This window comes from Pyrus communis, chromosome 15, assembly GCF_963583255.1.
Source record: "Pyrus communis chromosome 15, drPyrComm1.1, whole genome shotgun sequence".
NCBI classification, from domain to species: Eukaryota; Viridiplantae; Streptophyta; class Magnoliopsida; order Rosales; family Rosaceae; genus Pyrus; species Pyrus communis.
Window position 1 is genome coordinate 16,212,926 of NC_084817.1, and position 18,579 is coordinate 16,231,504.

At 38.1% G+C, this 18,579-nt stretch overlaps 2 protein-coding genes across 3 annotated transcripts; one reads left to right on the top strand and one right to left on the bottom strand.

Annotated features, from left to right (window-relative positions):
• The first annotated feature begins 3,156 nt into the window (after positions 1–3,156).
• Positions 3,157–6,570, top strand: LOC137718030 (lysM domain-containing GPI-anchored protein 1-like). Its single transcript, XM_068457550.1, has 5 exons — positions 3,157–4,251; positions 5,196–5,313; positions 5,401–5,562; positions 5,666–5,697; positions 6,072–6,570. The coding sequence occupies exons 1-5, from the start codon at positions 3,582–3,584 to the stop codon at positions 6,344–6,346; spliced, it is 1,257 nt and encodes a 418-aa protein (XP_068313651.1). The 5' UTR covers positions 3,157–3,581; the 3' UTR covers positions 6,347–6,570.
• Positions 6,571–14,639: 8,069 nt separating this feature from the next.
• Positions 14,640–16,771, bottom strand: LOC137717960 (uncharacterized). Of its 2 annotated transcripts, none has more exons than XM_068457480.1 (6): positions 16,418–16,771; positions 16,222–16,333; positions 15,882–16,093; positions 15,766–15,793; positions 15,229–15,337; positions 14,640–14,958 (listed from the first exon to the last, which is right to left on the bottom strand). In XM_068457480.1, exons 1-6 carry the CDS (start codon positions 16,709–16,711, stop codon positions 14,877–14,879), a joined length of 837 nt encoding a protein of 278 aa, XP_068313581.1. In that variant the 5' UTR covers positions 16,712–16,771; the 3' UTR covers positions 14,640–14,876. The 2 variants fall into 2 exon arrangements, with proteins under 2 accessions (XP_068313581.1, XP_068313583.1); XM_068457482.1 differs by having other exon boundaries at positions 16,451–16,768.
• Positions 16,772–18,579: the final 1,808 nt, after the last annotated feature.

The following is an 18,579-nucleotide window of genomic DNA, read 5'->3' on the forward strand; positions in this document are numbered from 1 at the left end:
GAATGTGATACTTGAGATTCAATTTCAACCTAACTCCGTGATGTCGCCAATCCCCCCATTCTCAATGATGCAGAACTTAATCATATACAAAAGAAACAAAATGTATCGAGCAATCGTGTTTGAAAACTTCCATAGAAAAACTAGTTATGTATCGAGCAACCTTGTTTACAATGTATTAATTTTCAATGACCACTTCTTTCCAAATTGTGCTATTTTCTTATTTAATGTCGCACAACACCTTTTGGACAGAGGAATAGACAGATGACCTTATGGACATAATTTTTTGTTCTATGGCACTGTTTGTGTCTATTTTTTATACTAAGCACAATAGGTGCTGCCTTTTATTGAATGGGCAGTGTTCCACTCTATTAGCGTTCACAGAGACATAAACTCCTCTCTTCATTTGTGCCCTTTTTTTTTTTTTTTTTTTTTGGGTCAAATGAACATTTCATTCAAACAAACAGAGGAAATACAGGGAAACGAAACAAGGCCCCAAAAACATAGATTAGGCTCAGACAAAAACAAAGCCCAAAAAACAACAAACCATAGCAGCAAAGAAACTTTTGAAGTCGTCATCACCAACGCTGCACTAGTGAACCAAACGGAAGAACAGACATTTCCACATTGGAGAGTTCATTTGAGTGCTAGTGGCCTATTGTTAAAGCAAAGGTGGGAGTACAATGATCCCAAATAACTAGTGCTTCTTAAAAGAAGCATATAACCGGTGTTTCTTACAAAAAAACATTCTTTTGAAATTGAAAAATATTTTATCTAGTTACTCTTTTAATCATTTTAAAACTATTTACAAACAAGCCCATAATCTCTGTCTTACCAAGAATGTAACTGAAAGGGTATTTGGATTGTTAAGAAAACGAAGGAGGAGTATACCTTTTTCAACATCAAAATAAAAATTAGAATCAGTAATGCATGTTGTGTATCTAATAATTTCATTCTAATCGAGAAAGCTGGTGATCTTGTTTTAAAAGTTCACGGATGAAAGTTTCAACCTTTCGTGGATTAAGAAATATTGAATCAAACAAGCGAAGGACTCTCTCAAAATTGAACTCTCGACTTGTCGTTACCTTATGTTTTTGGCGCAATTAATGTGCCAACATTATAAAAAATTAAGCAAAAAAGTACTTGCAAAATCTCACTTTTAAGAGCAACTCCACCAGGACCATTAGCTCGATGGACTGGCGACTTCCCCATCCCAATAGCCCCAGCTGCAAGCTCTAGCCCATGCGGGCATGTGGGTTAAGGGGGGGCCCAAGCGAGAGGTCCAACTCGAATTGGTAGCCTGAGAGCCTGAGGGTTGTGTGATGTGTGGCTGACATTAAGGTGACCCAGCTCGAATTTGTCCATTTTCCCTTGTCAGAATCTGGAAAAAGAATGGGATGCATGCAGGGAATTAAACCCTTGAATTAAACCACAAGAATTGCAACACAACATGATTTAAAGCTCAAGAACACAAGATAATGATAGAAACATCACCTGGGTTTGAGATTGAGAGCTCAAGCTCTCGGCTTCAATGGTAGGACCTTGCACCATGCACCGATGCCGCATGCAAGGTCATGGTTGGGTTCCTTGAGTTCTAGGGATTCCAAAAATATTATTTTTGAGCTTGATTTGTTGAAGGTTTGAAGAGGAAGGAGGGAGGGAGAGAGGGAGAGAGGGAGAGAGAGAGAGAGAGAGAGAGAGAGATCGGTCAAATGAGGGGAAAAAGGGAAAGGGTGATAGGAATGTTTGATGGATTAGGTGAGGAAAAAATACTAATATTTTATTATCTATTGTCATGGCTATTCAGTTTAAGAATGAAGATCCAAAAATCAATTACTGTTCATTAAAAACAATTATTATTCACTGAGTGAATTCAATAGTTAGTTGCCTTAGAAAGCCTTTGCAAAGTTGGAGTTGCTCTAAAAGAACTCCTCAACATTTGTCATCAAACAATGGATGGCAACGTTCTGACTATGTTCAAACGTTATTTAATTAAATTAAAATTTTAATAATTCCGATTGGGCGACCCATATGATATGGGTTGTGCATCCGACCCACGGGCTGAACTTTCAAGTCCCAGGTCTTAGAATTCAATATATAAACACGCAAGTCGCAAGTAGAGGTGGGCATAAAAACCGCCAAACCGCAAAACCGCATCGAACCGTAAGAAAAAAAACCGAAAAAAACCGTGTTGACCGGAAAAGTCAACTTTGAGTGAAAAACTGAACCGAACCGTTCAAACCGGTTTTGGTTCCGGTTTCGAATGACCAAGAACCGGCCGAACCGAACCGAACCGTTTTATTAATAATAAATAAATAAATTATATATACACACACATGTCATGGTATAATAGGTTGAAAAATAGGTTGAAAAATTGTGTACAGGAGTTGCTGCTTCTTGCTTGCTCTTTGAAGTCTAAAAACTTGCAATTTGTTTCATCATTTTTTTGTTTGTTGACTGATTGACCAGTGCATATGTATTTTAGTTGTCTCTTTTTGTTGACTTGGTGCCACTACCAAAGACATTTGCATTAAAAAAGATGTGTTGTATGCAACTGTATGTAATCAGTTTTAGAAGATGTATTTGAATGCATAATGATTTGGTGTTCAAATAATTTATTATTAGGAACCGTAAACCGGCAAGAACCGAATCGGAACCGGTGTAGACCGAACCGTAATGTTCTAGTCATAAATTTAAGTGGAACTGCACCGAATCGAACCGTTAATATATTTCGGTTCCGGTTTCAATTTAGGGGTGAAACCACACCGAACCGCACCGTGCCCACCCCTAGTCGCAAGTCGTGGATTGAGAACGACTCTTCCATCCAATGAAGCGAAAGCGTGAGGACACTCTCTAATATGCGCGTAGGATATTATATACAGTATTCAGGTCCAACCCAACCAGGTATTCTCACCAGAATGTCTGAAAGCAAAACCCTACAGTACATGACTGTGGGGTACACTTGGATGCCCATAAATCTCAAAAGGAAAGATGAAATTACCAGAACACCACAATCCTAGGATACGACGTCGGATAAAGCGGAAACATGTGCGAGAAATGGTATGTTTGACGAGGACAAATTGGTCCAAACGGAAAAGTTGTTGTCCTCAAGCTCAAGAATCTGGCTGGTGTCTGCACGCTGCACACTGCACACTTCACTCTATGCAAAATACAAAAACAATTTTCTGCTCACTCTCTCTCTCTAGCTTTCAAAACTACTTTCCCTTTCTCCCCCTCTCTCTCCTCACTTTTTCTCTCTCTAAAGATTCATAGGAATCAAATCATCAAAACCCTAAAACCCAGAAGCCAGAATCCAGAATCCATAAACTCATCTGGAAACCTGAAAATTTTGAGCTCCAAACCCAGCATTATGCTCTCCAGCTTCCGCCATTGAAAGAAAGAACCCATCTTTCTGTTTCTTCTGCTGGGTAGGAATAGAAGCAGCTGGGTAAGCAGAAAAAGCATTAAAAACCCAGAAATTCTCCCAGTTTCAAACCCAAAAAACCTAGCCTTTTTACTTCATTGTTAAACCACAGATAAACCCTCTTTCCATTTTCCCCTATTTCGAGAAACAGTTTCCAAAAATGGCGATTCAAAAACCCTTTTGCAAAACCCAATTCTCCGTTTTTCTGCTAGTCCTAGCCAATGTGGCTGTTTTTGTCACCTCCAAGTCGACAATCGAGCCCTGCTCGAACGCCGACTCGTGCAATGCCTTGCTCGGCTACACCGTCTACACCGATCTCAAGGTCTCAGAGGTCGCCTCCCTCTTCCAGGTCGACCCAATTGCTCTCCTCACCGCCAATGCCATCGACATTTCGTACCCCGACGTCGAAAACCACATCCTCCCCTCCCAGCTCTTCCTCAAAGTCCCAATCATTTGCTCCTGCGTCGACGGGATTCGAAAGTCAGTGTCTACCCACTACAAGACCCGGCCTTCCGACACGCTGGCCTCCATTGCTGATTCGGTGTACTCCGGCTTGGTCTCGGCGGACCAGATTCGGGAGGCCAATTCGATTTCGGACCCTTCTGTGCTCGACGTGGGGCAAACCCTTGTGGTGCCTCTGCCCTGCACTTGCTTCAATGGGACTGATAATTCGCTGCCGGCTATCTACTTGTCTTATGTGGTGAACCCGGAGGACACACTGGCGGGGATTGCCGCCCGGTACTCGACTACCCTGACCGATTTGATGAATGTGAATGCCATGGGCAACACAGCTATTAAGGCTGCTGATATACTTGCAGTGCCATTGCCAGGTAATCTGTAATTTTGCTTATCTTATCAAGTGTTTCGATATTGGAAGCTAATTATTGGAATGTGTTTTTCTATGTTGAATTTTGGTATGCTAATTTAATTATGCTTTTGTTAATTAGTAATTAGTGAGTGATATGGTGCTTCTAACTGTGCTGTTTTGTTTTCAGTTTCAGATGCTGCATTTGTTTTTTATAACATTCTTCACCGTAGAGAGTCGGAGTTCATAAAGTTTGTGCATTTTAATGTGTTTTAATTAGTTCAAACCAATAACCGCATCATATATTTTTGAGTTAGCTGACTGCCATAGCTATACTGTTTCTGTGAATCCTTGAGGCCCTTCTTATGGTTGGTTCTCGCACAGATTTGGATATAGTTTTCATCTTTAAAATATTTCAAATACTTTTGTGTTATAGGTTTCAGTAGATTGATTAAGAAACCATTATATAGTGAAGACATTACCATTATATAGTTTTTGTCTTTAAAGTAAACCAAATGGTTGGTTCTCTCGCAGATGCAACTTGAGACGATACTGGTGCACTAGAAATATACACAAGTGAAATAAATAAGAAACCATCATATAATGTAATTCTGTAAAAGTTTCACTTAAACAATTGACTACAAAGTCCTTAATTCACCATGCAATTCTCGTAGAAAATCTTCAACCTTTCCTCGAGAATACTCTGTTGCTCGATTTCTGTCTTCTTTATGTAAGCAGTATGCTCAGAAAACAAACCAATCTTAAGCACCGCATTATCTTAACAAAAGTAACCGCAAATTGATTTGGAAAAGAGGTCCTTTGAAAATGTTAGTCAGATAGGTGGTGAAACATGCCCCTCTGCTTCCTTTGGGCGCTGGTAGTGTATTACTTGCAGATTCCGAAATGTTTGAATTTTGTTTATTTAATAGGCTGTTGGTAATGTTTGAATTTTGTTTGTCTTGAGTGCAGCTTGTGCATCAAACTTTCCTAAATCTGCTCAAGACTATGGCTTGATTGTGCCCAATGGTAGCTATGCCATTACAGCAAGCCACTGTTTACAATGCAGTTGTGGGCCTGGGAGTCTCAAGTAATTGAGTTTACTTCTATATGTACATGTTCTCCAACTTCTCCTGCGGGTTGAGTATTAATCACATAATCATGTTACTTTCTACAGTTTGTACTGCCAGCCTGCTTCATTAGCAGTTTCATGTTCGAGCATGCAATGTAGAAACAGTAACCTCATGGTCGGGAACGTTACAGTTCAGCAGAGTGGTGGTGGTTGCAATGTCACTTCTTGTAACTATGGTGGTTTTGTGAATGGAAGCATCGTCTCAACGTATGGTTATCCTTTATGCTTCTACCTTTTGACTCTTATTATAGCTGTTTCAAAATGTAGGATTTCCGTTTTAATGTCAATCTGATTTTGTCCTCCTCTGCAGGTTGTCTAAATCTCTTCAGCCCCGTTGCCCAGGTAAAATTATAGATGCTAATATCTGTTGTGCTGCTTGGCTAAATTAGAAGGAACAAAACTATAGAAATTTATTGCACTTTTAGGTTTTTGGATATCACGTATAATATGAATGCGTCTGTGTGAAACTGGTTCTCTTATTTCAAATTATGGACTCTATTATAAATAGTTGGTTGTCAAACAGTTACTGGTGTTATAAAGCATATTAGCAGATTGTATATTACTTTCAATTGAAATAAGATCATACCAGAAAATAGAAGGGTGATCACATTTTTCATTGCGATTTCTTTAACTGAAAAGAAAAAGGCTTCATGGAGCCAGAAATCGGGTTGTGATTAATTTGTTACTCAAGAACTCTATTTCAAAACACTATGCAGGTCCACAGAAATTTCCACCACTTATAGCCCCACCTACCTCAGTAATCCGTGACACAATGTTTGCACCCTCACCTGCTCCCGAGTCAGATGGTTCTATTGGTGGGATACCCAAGTCACCTTCAGTGTTACCCGGGGTGCTTCCAGCAGGATTGCCCCCTATAGGTGGCCCTGCTGGGATTACTTCCGATGCCTGCTCACTGATCAATCCGTTGGGCAATTTCCCAACCGCTGTTCTGCTACTTTTGTATGTCAAGTTCATGATTGCCATCTTATGATGATTTCCGTTTTGTGCTCTTGATTGTTGTTTCAGCATCGGATTCGTATTTATTTCTAGCGTTGAACTGATTTTGTGAATGTGGCGAACCGTCATTGGTGGGTTTTAATTAGTGATGGGTTTTGTTTTGCTCAACTATCGGATTATGCACTGTGAGTCAGTGAGTGTGAGGTAGTGGAAGTTGCCATCTCTGTAATCTATTCTTGTTGCCAATTTCTTGAGTCTCAGGATATTGTCTGGGCAGACCCCTTACTGGCATTTTTGTTATGATCTCTATTCTCTAATTCTGTCCCCAACTTAGAAGGATATTATACTACTGACCATACATTTAAGCAAGAATTAACCGAAGTGCAGAAAACATTATTCGATCGGCGTTGTTTCACCAACGCCGAACATTATGGTTTCAGTGAAATGATATTTAGGTCACTCCGTTGGTTCAGTTTACAGTTTGAGCCATACAACTGGTCAAATGACGTATATTTGGTGCCTTATTAAACAGTATAATCATTTTGACAATATGGCATATTTGTTCTTTCCATCCACATTTCTGTCAAATAAGATCTCTAGGGCCCCTCCTCTCGGCGTTATCAACTCCCAATGCGTAGGTTTCTAGCAAGTTTAACAAGCCTGGCGCTGTTTCACCAACTCCAAATTTTCGGCACGAGGTTTCTACCACGTTTATTCTCGACTTCAAGTAAAAGTTGTTTAGATTTCGGATACATTGCCATGGTAATGTAGGTGACGATAGTACGAATCAATTCCTCTAGAGTGGATAAATGACCCTACATAGACTCATTAAAGAAGACGGACGACACAAACATCGTAATCCAATACTCTTAAAAGCCAAATTTGTTCAAACAAAGCTTCAGTCTTGATTGCCATAGCTCTGGTGCGACCTTTTCCTGCTAAAATCCGAGAAAGCTCGTGCGCAATAAGAATTGACACACCCCGACCTAGATCGAGGCGTGCTGGCCGTCACATGAGGGTGACGTAGCCATGTGCACAGTGCGGAAGTGATATTAATATAAGAAATGCGAATAAACTAAAACCAAACCAACTAAAGCACTAGATAAGAAAGTGCAAGATGAAATTAAGTGTGAGTTCACAACCAGAGCATAAGTAGCCTAAGTGCAGTCCAGTGGGACGAATACTAATTATGCAACACCCAAAGGTGATCCTACAATGGTGATAATCTGTCAGAACCTCCGTCAAATCCTCGTAAGCCACCAACAAGCACTCCTACCTAAAACTTGGAGGGGCGCAAAACAGAAAGTGTGAGTGGGCAAAAACAAAGCTTTCCAAAACCATCTCAATTATCAAAGATAGTAACCCCTCACTGTAAAACTTGTATAATTTCCCAGAAAATAGAATACATACATATACCACAACCATGCTCAGAATAGCAAAATCCACATATATGCCATGTCAAATATCTCAGCATAAAATATGTAAGCCAGGTGATATAAATCAATGTAAATGATAAGTTAGCCGAAGTCACCTAACGTGACCTGTACGGCTCAAATCCATATCTTAACAAATATGCCTGCACACGAGTCGGAACGACCTAAAGTGGTCTGTACGACAGGACTACGTGTAAATAAATACGCTCAAGTGCTACGATCACGTGAAGACTGTGTGAATAATCGCGGGTCACGTATGAGTCGGAACCACCTATAATGGTCTGTACAACAGGACTATGCACCTAACTTGGATCTAAGGTGAGCGTATGGTGCGGGAGGTGAACATCACATGAAGGACTGTGCCTAACCACGAGTGGGAGCACTAACACGGGGGTGTAGGTTTATGAGCTCAAAACATAGGAATCATTTAAATCAATTTTCTGGGAAAAATACCAAGCATATATATATTGAAAACCAAATGCCCACTCACTGATATGTGGAAGGGTCTTAGCCCCTAAGTCTCGCTTGACTGCGCTCGTCCACTGGAAAAGTCTCACCTATATGCGAAACAACTATTTAAATATTATTTTAAAGCACATAAACAAAACTAGGTACTAACTTCTCACATGTTGCTCAATTGTGATGTTTGAATATACCAACGTGATCTACTCAACCCCACAAAAATCCCCATATTTTTAGAAGAATTTTCTGATCACCTACGCGCCCTTACGCTTCGGCCAAGGCACGGCCACACGCGCGACCACGCTCAAGCATGTGCTTAAAACTTCAATATCTTCTTCGTTTCTCAACCAAAATTCAAGAGATTTAAACCAAAATGAAGCTTAGGATGAGAGGAACAAAACCTTACCACTTTTAGGTCTAAAACTCACAGGATCTCGCTGGAAAAATCACGATAGTCCGAATACCTCTGCAACTTGTCAAACCCGAGCTTCCTAACGTCCAAAACCTTCCAAAATTCTTCCCTAAGCTTGGTGAAGAAGTTCTAAGGCTCTCTAACACCTCCAAACTCAACAAAACCTCCTTGATCACGATGGATTAACAGTGCACCTCATCGGGGTTTTCTGGTTCTCGAGTAATTGAAGCCTTCATGTCGAACTAACTATATGGATGAGCTCTTGGGCTCACAAGGAACACAAAAATAACCTCCTAGACGTCGATCCGTGCATGCAAGGGTTAGTTTGAGAGCTATCTGTATGGTTGTACAGAGAATGGATGAAATCCAAGAGGGAAGAGAGAGAGAGAGTCAACGAGTTGGTTTAGGTGTGTGTGTGTGTGTGTGGTCCTAGCTTGGGTCACCAACCAAAAACAAAGAAAACTAAAATTCTAATTGGGTCCAAACAATTAGAACTTAACATATTTGGTCCACAACCAAAGCGCATGTCACACAACACCATTTAACGTCCAAGGGTATAAAATATATTTCGGGATGGGCTGTCACAAGAATGTTGTCAACAATATTGATGAGTCAATTTCATATTATATATTTTACCCTATTCTTTATGTTTTGGTAATTATTTTGATATAATTTTGATACTTTGATTTATATTTCTAATATAGGACATCCAATTTCCTCTGGAGCAAAACATGATCAAACAGACAAATTTTGGAGTGATTCAAATTGGAGGATATTCGTGTGTCTCTTGGTGTGTTCGTATCAAAATTTGGGATTTTTCTACCAAGCGATTATTTTATGGTGACGGGATAAATGAGCAGTGCAAAGTGCTGGAAAATGACGTTTATGGGCTTAAATTGCATTTTTGGAGCACGAGATGACCTCTGATAGGTTTGTGGCCTTCTGGAAAAGTGTTCAGAATATTTCAAACCTCAAATCCAGCTGTATTGGGCCGGTTTTGGAGCAGTTTAGAGTCTAAAACGTGGCTGTTCAGATTTTAGGCGAATTTTATCATTTAATTTAGGATTATGTTTCCTATTTTATTTTAGTTATTTAGTTTCCTAGTTCGATTGGAAGACCTTTTATTAGGAGGATTGAATTTCTGCTAGGATAAATAAGCTTGGTCGGCTTTATTCTTGGAGTTGCTTCTTTTCTTGAAGTCTTGAAGATAGGAAATTGGCCAAGCGTAGAGATTTTCAAACTTTTTCCATTCTAGGTGTTTTCGATCTTTTATTATTTCAATAAAGAACTTTATGATTTTTTATTATGAATATGCGTAACTAATTCTCTTTTTGCTAGGGTGAGGCAATAATATGTAGTTTCTCTTCAATTTACTTATGATTATATGCATGTAGGTTTTCGAATTATTAATTATTAATTTAAACTATCTAATTATCTTGATGCTTGATCACCATTAGGATGTTTAGAAAGGTAATTTGATGCAATTTTGGTCGGAGATCAGTCCCTGAAATTGACAAAGGCTTCTTGTGATTAATATGTGCAAGTTCACTTAGGATGAATACCATGTCATTAGGGTTGCATGATTTTTCAAAAGGTTTCACATAACTTAATGAGTCATGCATGTTTAGATTTGATTTGAATACCACAGACGAATTGCATGTTTGATATACGCTTTATGTTGGCGGTCCAAGTAGGCATATATTAGGAAAACCTAACCTTCGAAATATGCATGTATAAGTCATAAGTAATTGACAGAACTATATAGGATTGTTATGGTGACGGTGGATCTTTAGTGCTTTCTTAATTTGATTTCTCCAATACTGTTTCCTTTTCCCTATCTTTAATATTGCAGATTAGTTTACTTTTATTAGTTAAATTCGTTTTATTAAATTAGGTTATAAAAATCAATCACCCCAAATTTGTACTTTACAATAATTAATTGAAATTTGGTTTGCTTCGATTTATTTAATAATCCTTGTGGAGAACGACCTTGCAAGAACCATTTATACTATAATATCCTTGTCATTCTTGCAAGTATTATAGGAGTTTTTAATCCGTTTACGTATGTGGTAAATTCTCTATCAAATATTTCTTCTAGGCACAAATGCACCTTTTTTTTTTATAGGGATTTTGGCCAGGAGATATCTTAGCACCTTAATTAAATAAAGTAAAGATAGGAGATATCTTAGCACCTTAATTAAATAAAGTAAATATGTTTAGTCCAAATGGCCATTACCCATTATTTTTTTTTTCTTTTAAAAAGGGAGACAACTGGTGACAAGTCACAGTTATCCACTCATTTCAGGGGCTGGGCAACGATAGTCCATCCCCATGGATTATCATCACCATCTCCTTCTAATCTCCAGATTCTTAACAAATTGATCCATTGATCAAACTGGCAAGCAAAAAGTGACTCCCCAGGTTGCCCACCATTAAGCAAAAAATCGACCATTAAAATTGTGCCCTTCTCGACATCAAAAGCCATTGATCCTCGAGTGTCAAAAATTTAGCCCTCCAAAAAACATTGTTTCCAAGAACCTTTCCAAATGGATGGAGTATTATGAACTTGAAACCAGGGACACACGAAATGCTCCAAGAAACTATTTTTGGTCTTAACACCTACAAGTTTATGATCTTTGAAATTGGAGGTTGATAGGATTTTTAGAACCTTTCCCTTCCCGAGGATTACCGTTATCAGGAATTCAATAGTTCACTGAAAAACAAGGTGTCGGTGGTGGTTTGTTTGATTATAGAGGAAAGATGAGGGAAGGCGTTTGGTGGGGTCAAGTTGTCAGAGTGGGCAGGCCAGTGGTGGTGTCTCAGTGGTTGGCAAAGAACAGAGGGAGTTTAAGTAAGCTTGAGGGAGGAGAGAGTTAGAGTGAGAGAGATGGGGAGAGTGTTAGAAAGGAGATAGATGAGGGAGAAGATATAGAGAGAAGAAAGAGTCTAGGAGTGTGGGGGAAAAAGTTCCATAGGGCAAGGGAGTGAGGTAGAGGTTGTGTGTGGGTCCTACTAAACAAAAACAATAATAAAATAATGAGAAAATATCTAGGACAATTAATTTACTAAATTGCTTTTCGCTTCATTGTCTTGTAAATCTCTATCGTAACTTTGATTTCGATCCCGCTTACGTCCATGTGTTCGTATTAACGAGTACTACACAAATACTATAACATATTAGCTCATACACTTCACGAAATGATTGTCAACAAAAGTCAACAATATCGCCTCTAAGGGCATTTTCGTCAATTCACTCTTTCAAAAATAAAATGTTGTAAAATCAGGGAAGGATCCTAACAATTTTAATTATTTAAGCCGTTAGATTTAAATTTGACCGTTAAATCTTTTTTTTTTTTTTTTTTTTTTAACTGTTGGATTTGATCATAATAGTATTTAGCTATTGGATTCAATAAATTTATAAATATAAAACTAAAATAAAATACACATACATGGTGGCCCAACCCACTCACCCGATGGAAATTTTGCCCAAAATTTGCCCCATAAATGAGTTTTGAGTTAAAACTCATATTTAGCCCAAGGGTTGGAGAAAGTTGGGGTTGGTTTAGAACCTCAAATTTGAGTTTTATTCCTAGAGTTGGAGTAGGTCTAAGAATGGCAGATGATTCGAAATTATTACAGTAATTTGGGAGGGGAGTGAATTTCAAACTCGAGATGCACAAATAGAAACCCAACACTCTACACACTTGGATATTAGATCACATGGAATTCTCTTGGAGCTTACTATAAAATTTTGACGTTTATTAACAAATTCCTAAAATTATTTAATTTCTAACCAGCGATGTCGAGCTCTGATTAAATATTTAGCCAAAACTGAAAAAGCGACGTCGTTTCACCGCAAGGTCCCTCCCCACGCTAGGAATTAACCAATAACATAGGGATGTGCTATTCACACACCTTTTTTTACCTGTCACGCACCATTTTTTACTTCTTACGCACCATTTGTTAGGGGAATTTCTCATATATAACCAATGTTTACCTTATAATTTCATAAATGTTAGTTTTTATAAAAACTATCAATTATAGCAAAAGACACGCTTAAATAGACCAAACTGCCCTAAAAATTATAATCAAATTACACTACACCTAAAATCGTTGGAATTCCCTTTCATTTAAACTCACAAGACTGCTTACTTGTCACCGGACCACCCACTGCCGCAACCCTCCCCCCTTCTGCCTCTGCTTATCCTTCTCCTTCATATTGTTTTGAAATGTTCAATTAAAGAAACCAAAATAATAACTAGTTTTTGTTCTTATACTTTCGATATGCCTTGAAAACCTAACAAATCAAAAGGAAATATATTAGGAAAGTTGAACGAGGGTCTGGCTAATTGGGAGCAACGATGGCATGTTGCCATCTGTTCACTGATCATCAGATATGTTGCAATCATGAATTCAATATTTTCTGCACAGCGTTCCATGGTATGCATTTGATCCATTTTTATGTTTCTGAAAAGCATGTAGTGTTTTTGGGGATACCATACTTCAACGTCAAATGCACTTTGATTTGTTTCATTATTGTCCCTTTTACTAATCTGTACTTAAATAATTATATATTTGGTTGCAAATGGCAAGTCGCTATTTGGAAGTTGAAATTTTTTTACTTACTGCCATAGGCAATCTTTAATTTTTCTTCTAAAAGACGATTGTATACAATCAACTGATTGGAAGTCCAAATTTACTCTCCTGATGGAGTAGAACAAAAGATATCTGTAGCTCTTTGACCAAATAACCATTTTACCTTTCTCCCAGTTGCTTTCCCTTTCATCGTTAGGCATTTCAGAAGTCCAAAGTTGCTTGAAGTCACGAATATCAAATGCATCATTGATTTACATCCACTGCAGGTTCCTGTAGATTCTTGCTATATGGACTCGAGCAACTCTGCATTCCTACAGCAGGTAGGTTGTCTTTAGAACGTCTTTTTGATATACACTTTTTCTAGTATTTGAAACATAATTAGCTTTATTCTTATGTCAGTTTTACTGAATGCTTTTCATGGATGGGAAACGGGCTTCATATATTACTGGTGGTGTGTGTCTGAAGCCCCAACAACCAAATGGACTGTTTCAATACGACATTAGACATGTTTGTGTGTATCATAACATGTTCTGCGTATCATATGTTTCGATTGCTTGAATTTTGCAGGTGTTTTTGACATAAGAAGACAAATGTTTGGGTAAGTTACCTCCGCTGTGACAAAATGTTTCTCATGCAGATCGAGAAACTGATTGTTTTTGTAAGGAGCGAAGGTTTACTGGATCCGGAGATGGTATTACTACCGTCATTTCTTACATCTCTTGAATAAGTTGTGGCTTTGGACATTCTGCAGGTCTGTATTTGGTCAATCCCAGTCCGATTCGGAGATGGTATTACTACCATCATATAGACCTCATTTGGATGTGCTTTTAAAATAACTAAAAGCGTTTTTGGTGAAAATGTTTTTAGAACCAATCCTTAGTAAATATGCAAATAAATCCCGGAAACACTTAAAAGTGCTTCCTCGAAGAAGCACATGGTGCTTCTTGCAAAAAGCATTCAAGTGCTTTTGAAATCCAAAAACATGTTCCCTAAAAGCGCTTTCAGTTATTTTAAAAGCACATCCAAACAAGTCCATAATGTTAGTTCTCTAAAGCAAATGTGAAATTTTAGGGGCCGAAAACAGAAAAACCAAAAACTAAAAGTGAAATGGTTATCGAACTACCCCTTAGTGATTGAGAAGCGCATCACCATGTTTTGTGATGCCTAACCGCAGTAATTTTGTGGAGAGAGAAATCTGGCTGGCCTGATTGTACAACTTATGGCGAGCTCATAGCAGTTATGGTTTTCTTTCTTTTAACTTTCTTCTTGTGTTCTTAAAGTAGTCGTTTGCGCCAGAAAGAGCGGTGGTTGTACCGAATGATCATACAACGCTCAACAACAAAAAAAAATTAGAGAACGCATTTATACACACCCGTTTTTGTTAATTCCACATTTTTTTCCTTTTCCATTTCTAGCAATTGCAGTTCAGTAACTAAAATAGTTCATTAAGCATTCAGCAGTTGCATGTTATCTGCACTGGATGCGGAAACACGCGGAATCAATCAATGGTTCAGTACAAGAAATCAGTCAATGAAACCATAGCAGAAACAAGAACAAGCACTATTTACAATTATTTACATCAAATGGGATTCTTATAAACCTGCAGTGACGTTATTGTACAGTTCCAATCTTCGTTTTTAGCGGCAGTAGGGCAGGGAGCCTCACATTGCTCTCATAATTGCTTTGCTAGTTGTGTGCAGCCCCATTGCAGCAAATTTTAATACCGCACGGCTCCTATACAATCTGTGATACAAGCCAACATGACATTCTTAAATTAGTAAGAAATGAGCAACCTAATTCAAAACAGTTTTTCGCTACTCTGACGAAACATGTTGTATGAAACATTCTGGGAAAATGTACGTACATGCTATCTCTTGGATAATAATTGAGAGAAGCGATGGAAAATACATCCATTGTATGCCATTTATGAACATGAAGTAGCAGATAATCAAGGCTAAAATTGCTAACATTCTCGAGGCTAACACAACAGGAAGGTGGGCAAGAAATACTTACCCGGTTAGAGCAAGTCCCCAGGTGGACAAAGTATAGAACAACTTCCCCGCATGCCAAATGCCCAATACTTTCTCCAATTTGCTGACACCACCCATCGCTTTAGCTACAACTGCAAATTATAGACTCCCAAGGATGAGTTTCGGTAGACGCATTCTCTATTGCCCACTAAATCTTCAAAGTCAAGCCCGAGAATCATTAAATGACAGAGATAAGACTTTAGATGAGTATCCAGTTTGGGATGCAAAGACTAAATTAGCAACATGAAATTTCTAGAAGGAAAGAAACTAAAGTTCAATTCCATTTTCTTGGTTATGTATCCAAGCTTATTCGATTCATCATACTCTGCAACATCTAACCACAGTGCGTAGCAAGGCACAACAAAACCTGCAATTGGTTTTTGAGATATATGGAAAGTATAGAGGATTGCAAACTAAGTGGTTAAACACGATTCACGTAGAAAATAACCTATTAGCATATTTGGGTTAAGACATTACAAGTACACGGAGAATCAACTGAGAAAGACCAACAAAAACTTACTTTTCTGCAGCTCCTCTGGCGTCAAGTTCTGCAATTCCAAGGAAGCAAAACAACATGAGACCAAAATGAGCAACATAATTTAAACAGCAACCAAAAAGCAATGAGTGGATACGTACGCGAGCTTTCGGGTTTGACACAATACACTTGGCCATAAAATTGGCAATCCCATCCACCACATGCTCCTCACTAACAACAACATAGCTCTCATTGTCAATCCCACTCCTCTCCTCGACTTTACCCGGAATCATATCATCCGTGATCCACACCCACCGACTGGGTTCTTCATTGTCAATTTTGATTAGAACTTCAGCTTTCTCCAAATCACTTCCTAAAATCCAAACATGAATTATAAACAAACCCAATGATTATTACACAGAATTGAAACAGTTTATACATATACATACATACATACATACATACATACATACATACATATATATATATATATTTGTATACCTGTGGCTGGTTTGAAAGGAAACTGATAATCATCAATGGACTCCTTCTGAAAAGCTTTGATTCTAGTCAAGAAGCTGTTCGAATCCACCGTCGCCACTAACCGAGCATACAGCTGAATTTTCAAAAAAAACCCAAATACCAGTTTCAGTTTTTGAATCAAAATTCGAAATCTTTATACAAATTGATCAAAGGGTACCGAATCGAAATAAATCGACCCCAAATCGTTTACATCAGGAGGGCAATCATCCAAAACCGCAGGCGACTCGGAGAGGTTCTCGAGCAGCTTCAGATTCTGCTCCAGCGAGTTCCTCAGCCGCCGATTCTCCGCCCGCAGAGCCTCCAGTTCTTCGTCGGAAACCGCGCACTTGGTTCCCTCGCCGTCGTGGTCCTCGTGGTGGAGGTGATGGCGGCCGTGTTCCATGGCGGTCCAAGCCACGTCAGCAACCTCCACCACCGTCTTCGCCACCTCTATAGCTCCACGTCCTCCCATCTCTCTCTCTAAATTTTGGGTCGCCGTGTTAGTTTCGTCCGTATAATATGCCCAAGTACGAACGCAACCGGATCTTTGCTGGATTTTAGAGGTAAAGGGTAAAGTTGTAATTTTAAAAGCTATGTACGAGGTCGTATACGCCTAATAGAGTCGATATTTTCATGGAAGTATAAAAAAATTCATAGAAAGATATGAAAATAAGGTGAAGTTTAGGCTAAAATTAACAAATATTGCTTATATTCCTAACACATCTATTAAAAATCGAAGAAACTTTCATATTTCATCCAAACCAATATTTGACAATCTCTAAAGTTTCATTTTGAATTTCCATCATTTCTATTGAAAGTAACGGTTATCGATATTCGATACATCTGTGAATATTTCCACAATTTACAAATATAAAATTTTATTTGAACCTATGTAACCTGTTTCTACATGCAACTTAAATTTTAAATGTTAATTATCCTTTTTATCCTTTTGTATAGTTACAATATATTAATAATAAAACTTAAATTTATCAATAAACTCAAATCCTATAATTAAGGGAGCTTTAATGAAAAGGGTTTGGGTCAACAAATATTTAACCAAAAATCATCCTAAAATGTTATTTAACCAAAAAGACTCAAAGTTTAATAAAAAGCAAAACTAATGAAAAAGGCTTGAAAGGTTTTAGTTTTAATAAAAAATCATGTTATAAGTTTTGTTTAATGATTAGTCAAGACCCATATTAAAGTAGTCGAACTAAAAATGGCCTAACTATAATAAATTATGATTTTTCGATTTTACCCCTAACTTTTTTTAGGTTGAGTTACAGATTTTTGTCGTTAATGGAGTTCATCGTTTTTTTGCAGACCTTCTTCTTTTTCTTTGAAACAAAAATATAGATCATCTTGCTATTTAATTTATATTTTGTATTATTTCGTTGAAACGTGATTGTCGTTATTATTCATAAAGTAGTCGAGGTACTGTTTTTCAATTTTGGATAAAGTACAAAAAACTACCTCAACTATTGGTCTCACGACACTTTCATACCTCATCTTTTTAAAATGACAACGTCATACCTCATTTTACGAATTTGTGCCAATGTCATACCTCCTCCGTCAATTTTTATGTTAATTTCTCAGTTAAATGTTGACGTGGCTTGATTCGGGATCCACTTTCTATTAAAAAATTATTGAAAACTAAAAAACATCATTTAATATTTTTTAAATATTAAAATAATAAAGAAAAGTTAAACAAAAAAAAAAAAAAAAAACCAAACAAAACTTCCCCTTTACGTGCTCTCTCTTCTCCCCCATCTTCATCTCCCTTCCTCTTCTTCCTACCTGCTGCAACCCAGAAAAAAAAAAAAAAAAAAAAAAAAAAAAAACAAAAAAAAAAAAACAAAACTTTGTCCCTTCCCCCTTCCCCCCCCATCCCCGCGCACGCCCTCTCTCTTCTCCCCCATCTTCATCTTCTTTCCTCTTTTTCCCCCTATCTGTTGCAACCCAGAAAAAAGATAAAAAAAAAAAAACAAAACTTCCCCCCCCCCCCCGCGCGCCCTCTCTCTTCTCCCCCATCTTCATCTCTTTTCCTCTTCTTCTTATCTGCTGCAACCACTGTTCTAAAAATCCCCATCTAGCGCTGCCTAGGAGCTAGGTGCCTGGTCACCGCCCTGATTAATGCCTAGGCATTTGAAAATTAAGAAAGGGCCTATATACCTATTGAGGCGCCCGCCTAGGCGGGCTAGGCACCCACCCAGACCCGCCTAGGCATCGACTCACTTAGGCAGAAAATAGATAACTTTCATTTTGCATTTTATTTTTTTTCAATAAATTGTAAGAGACTTGTCGAATACTTAAATGAGCACACATTATATGTTTGTTCCC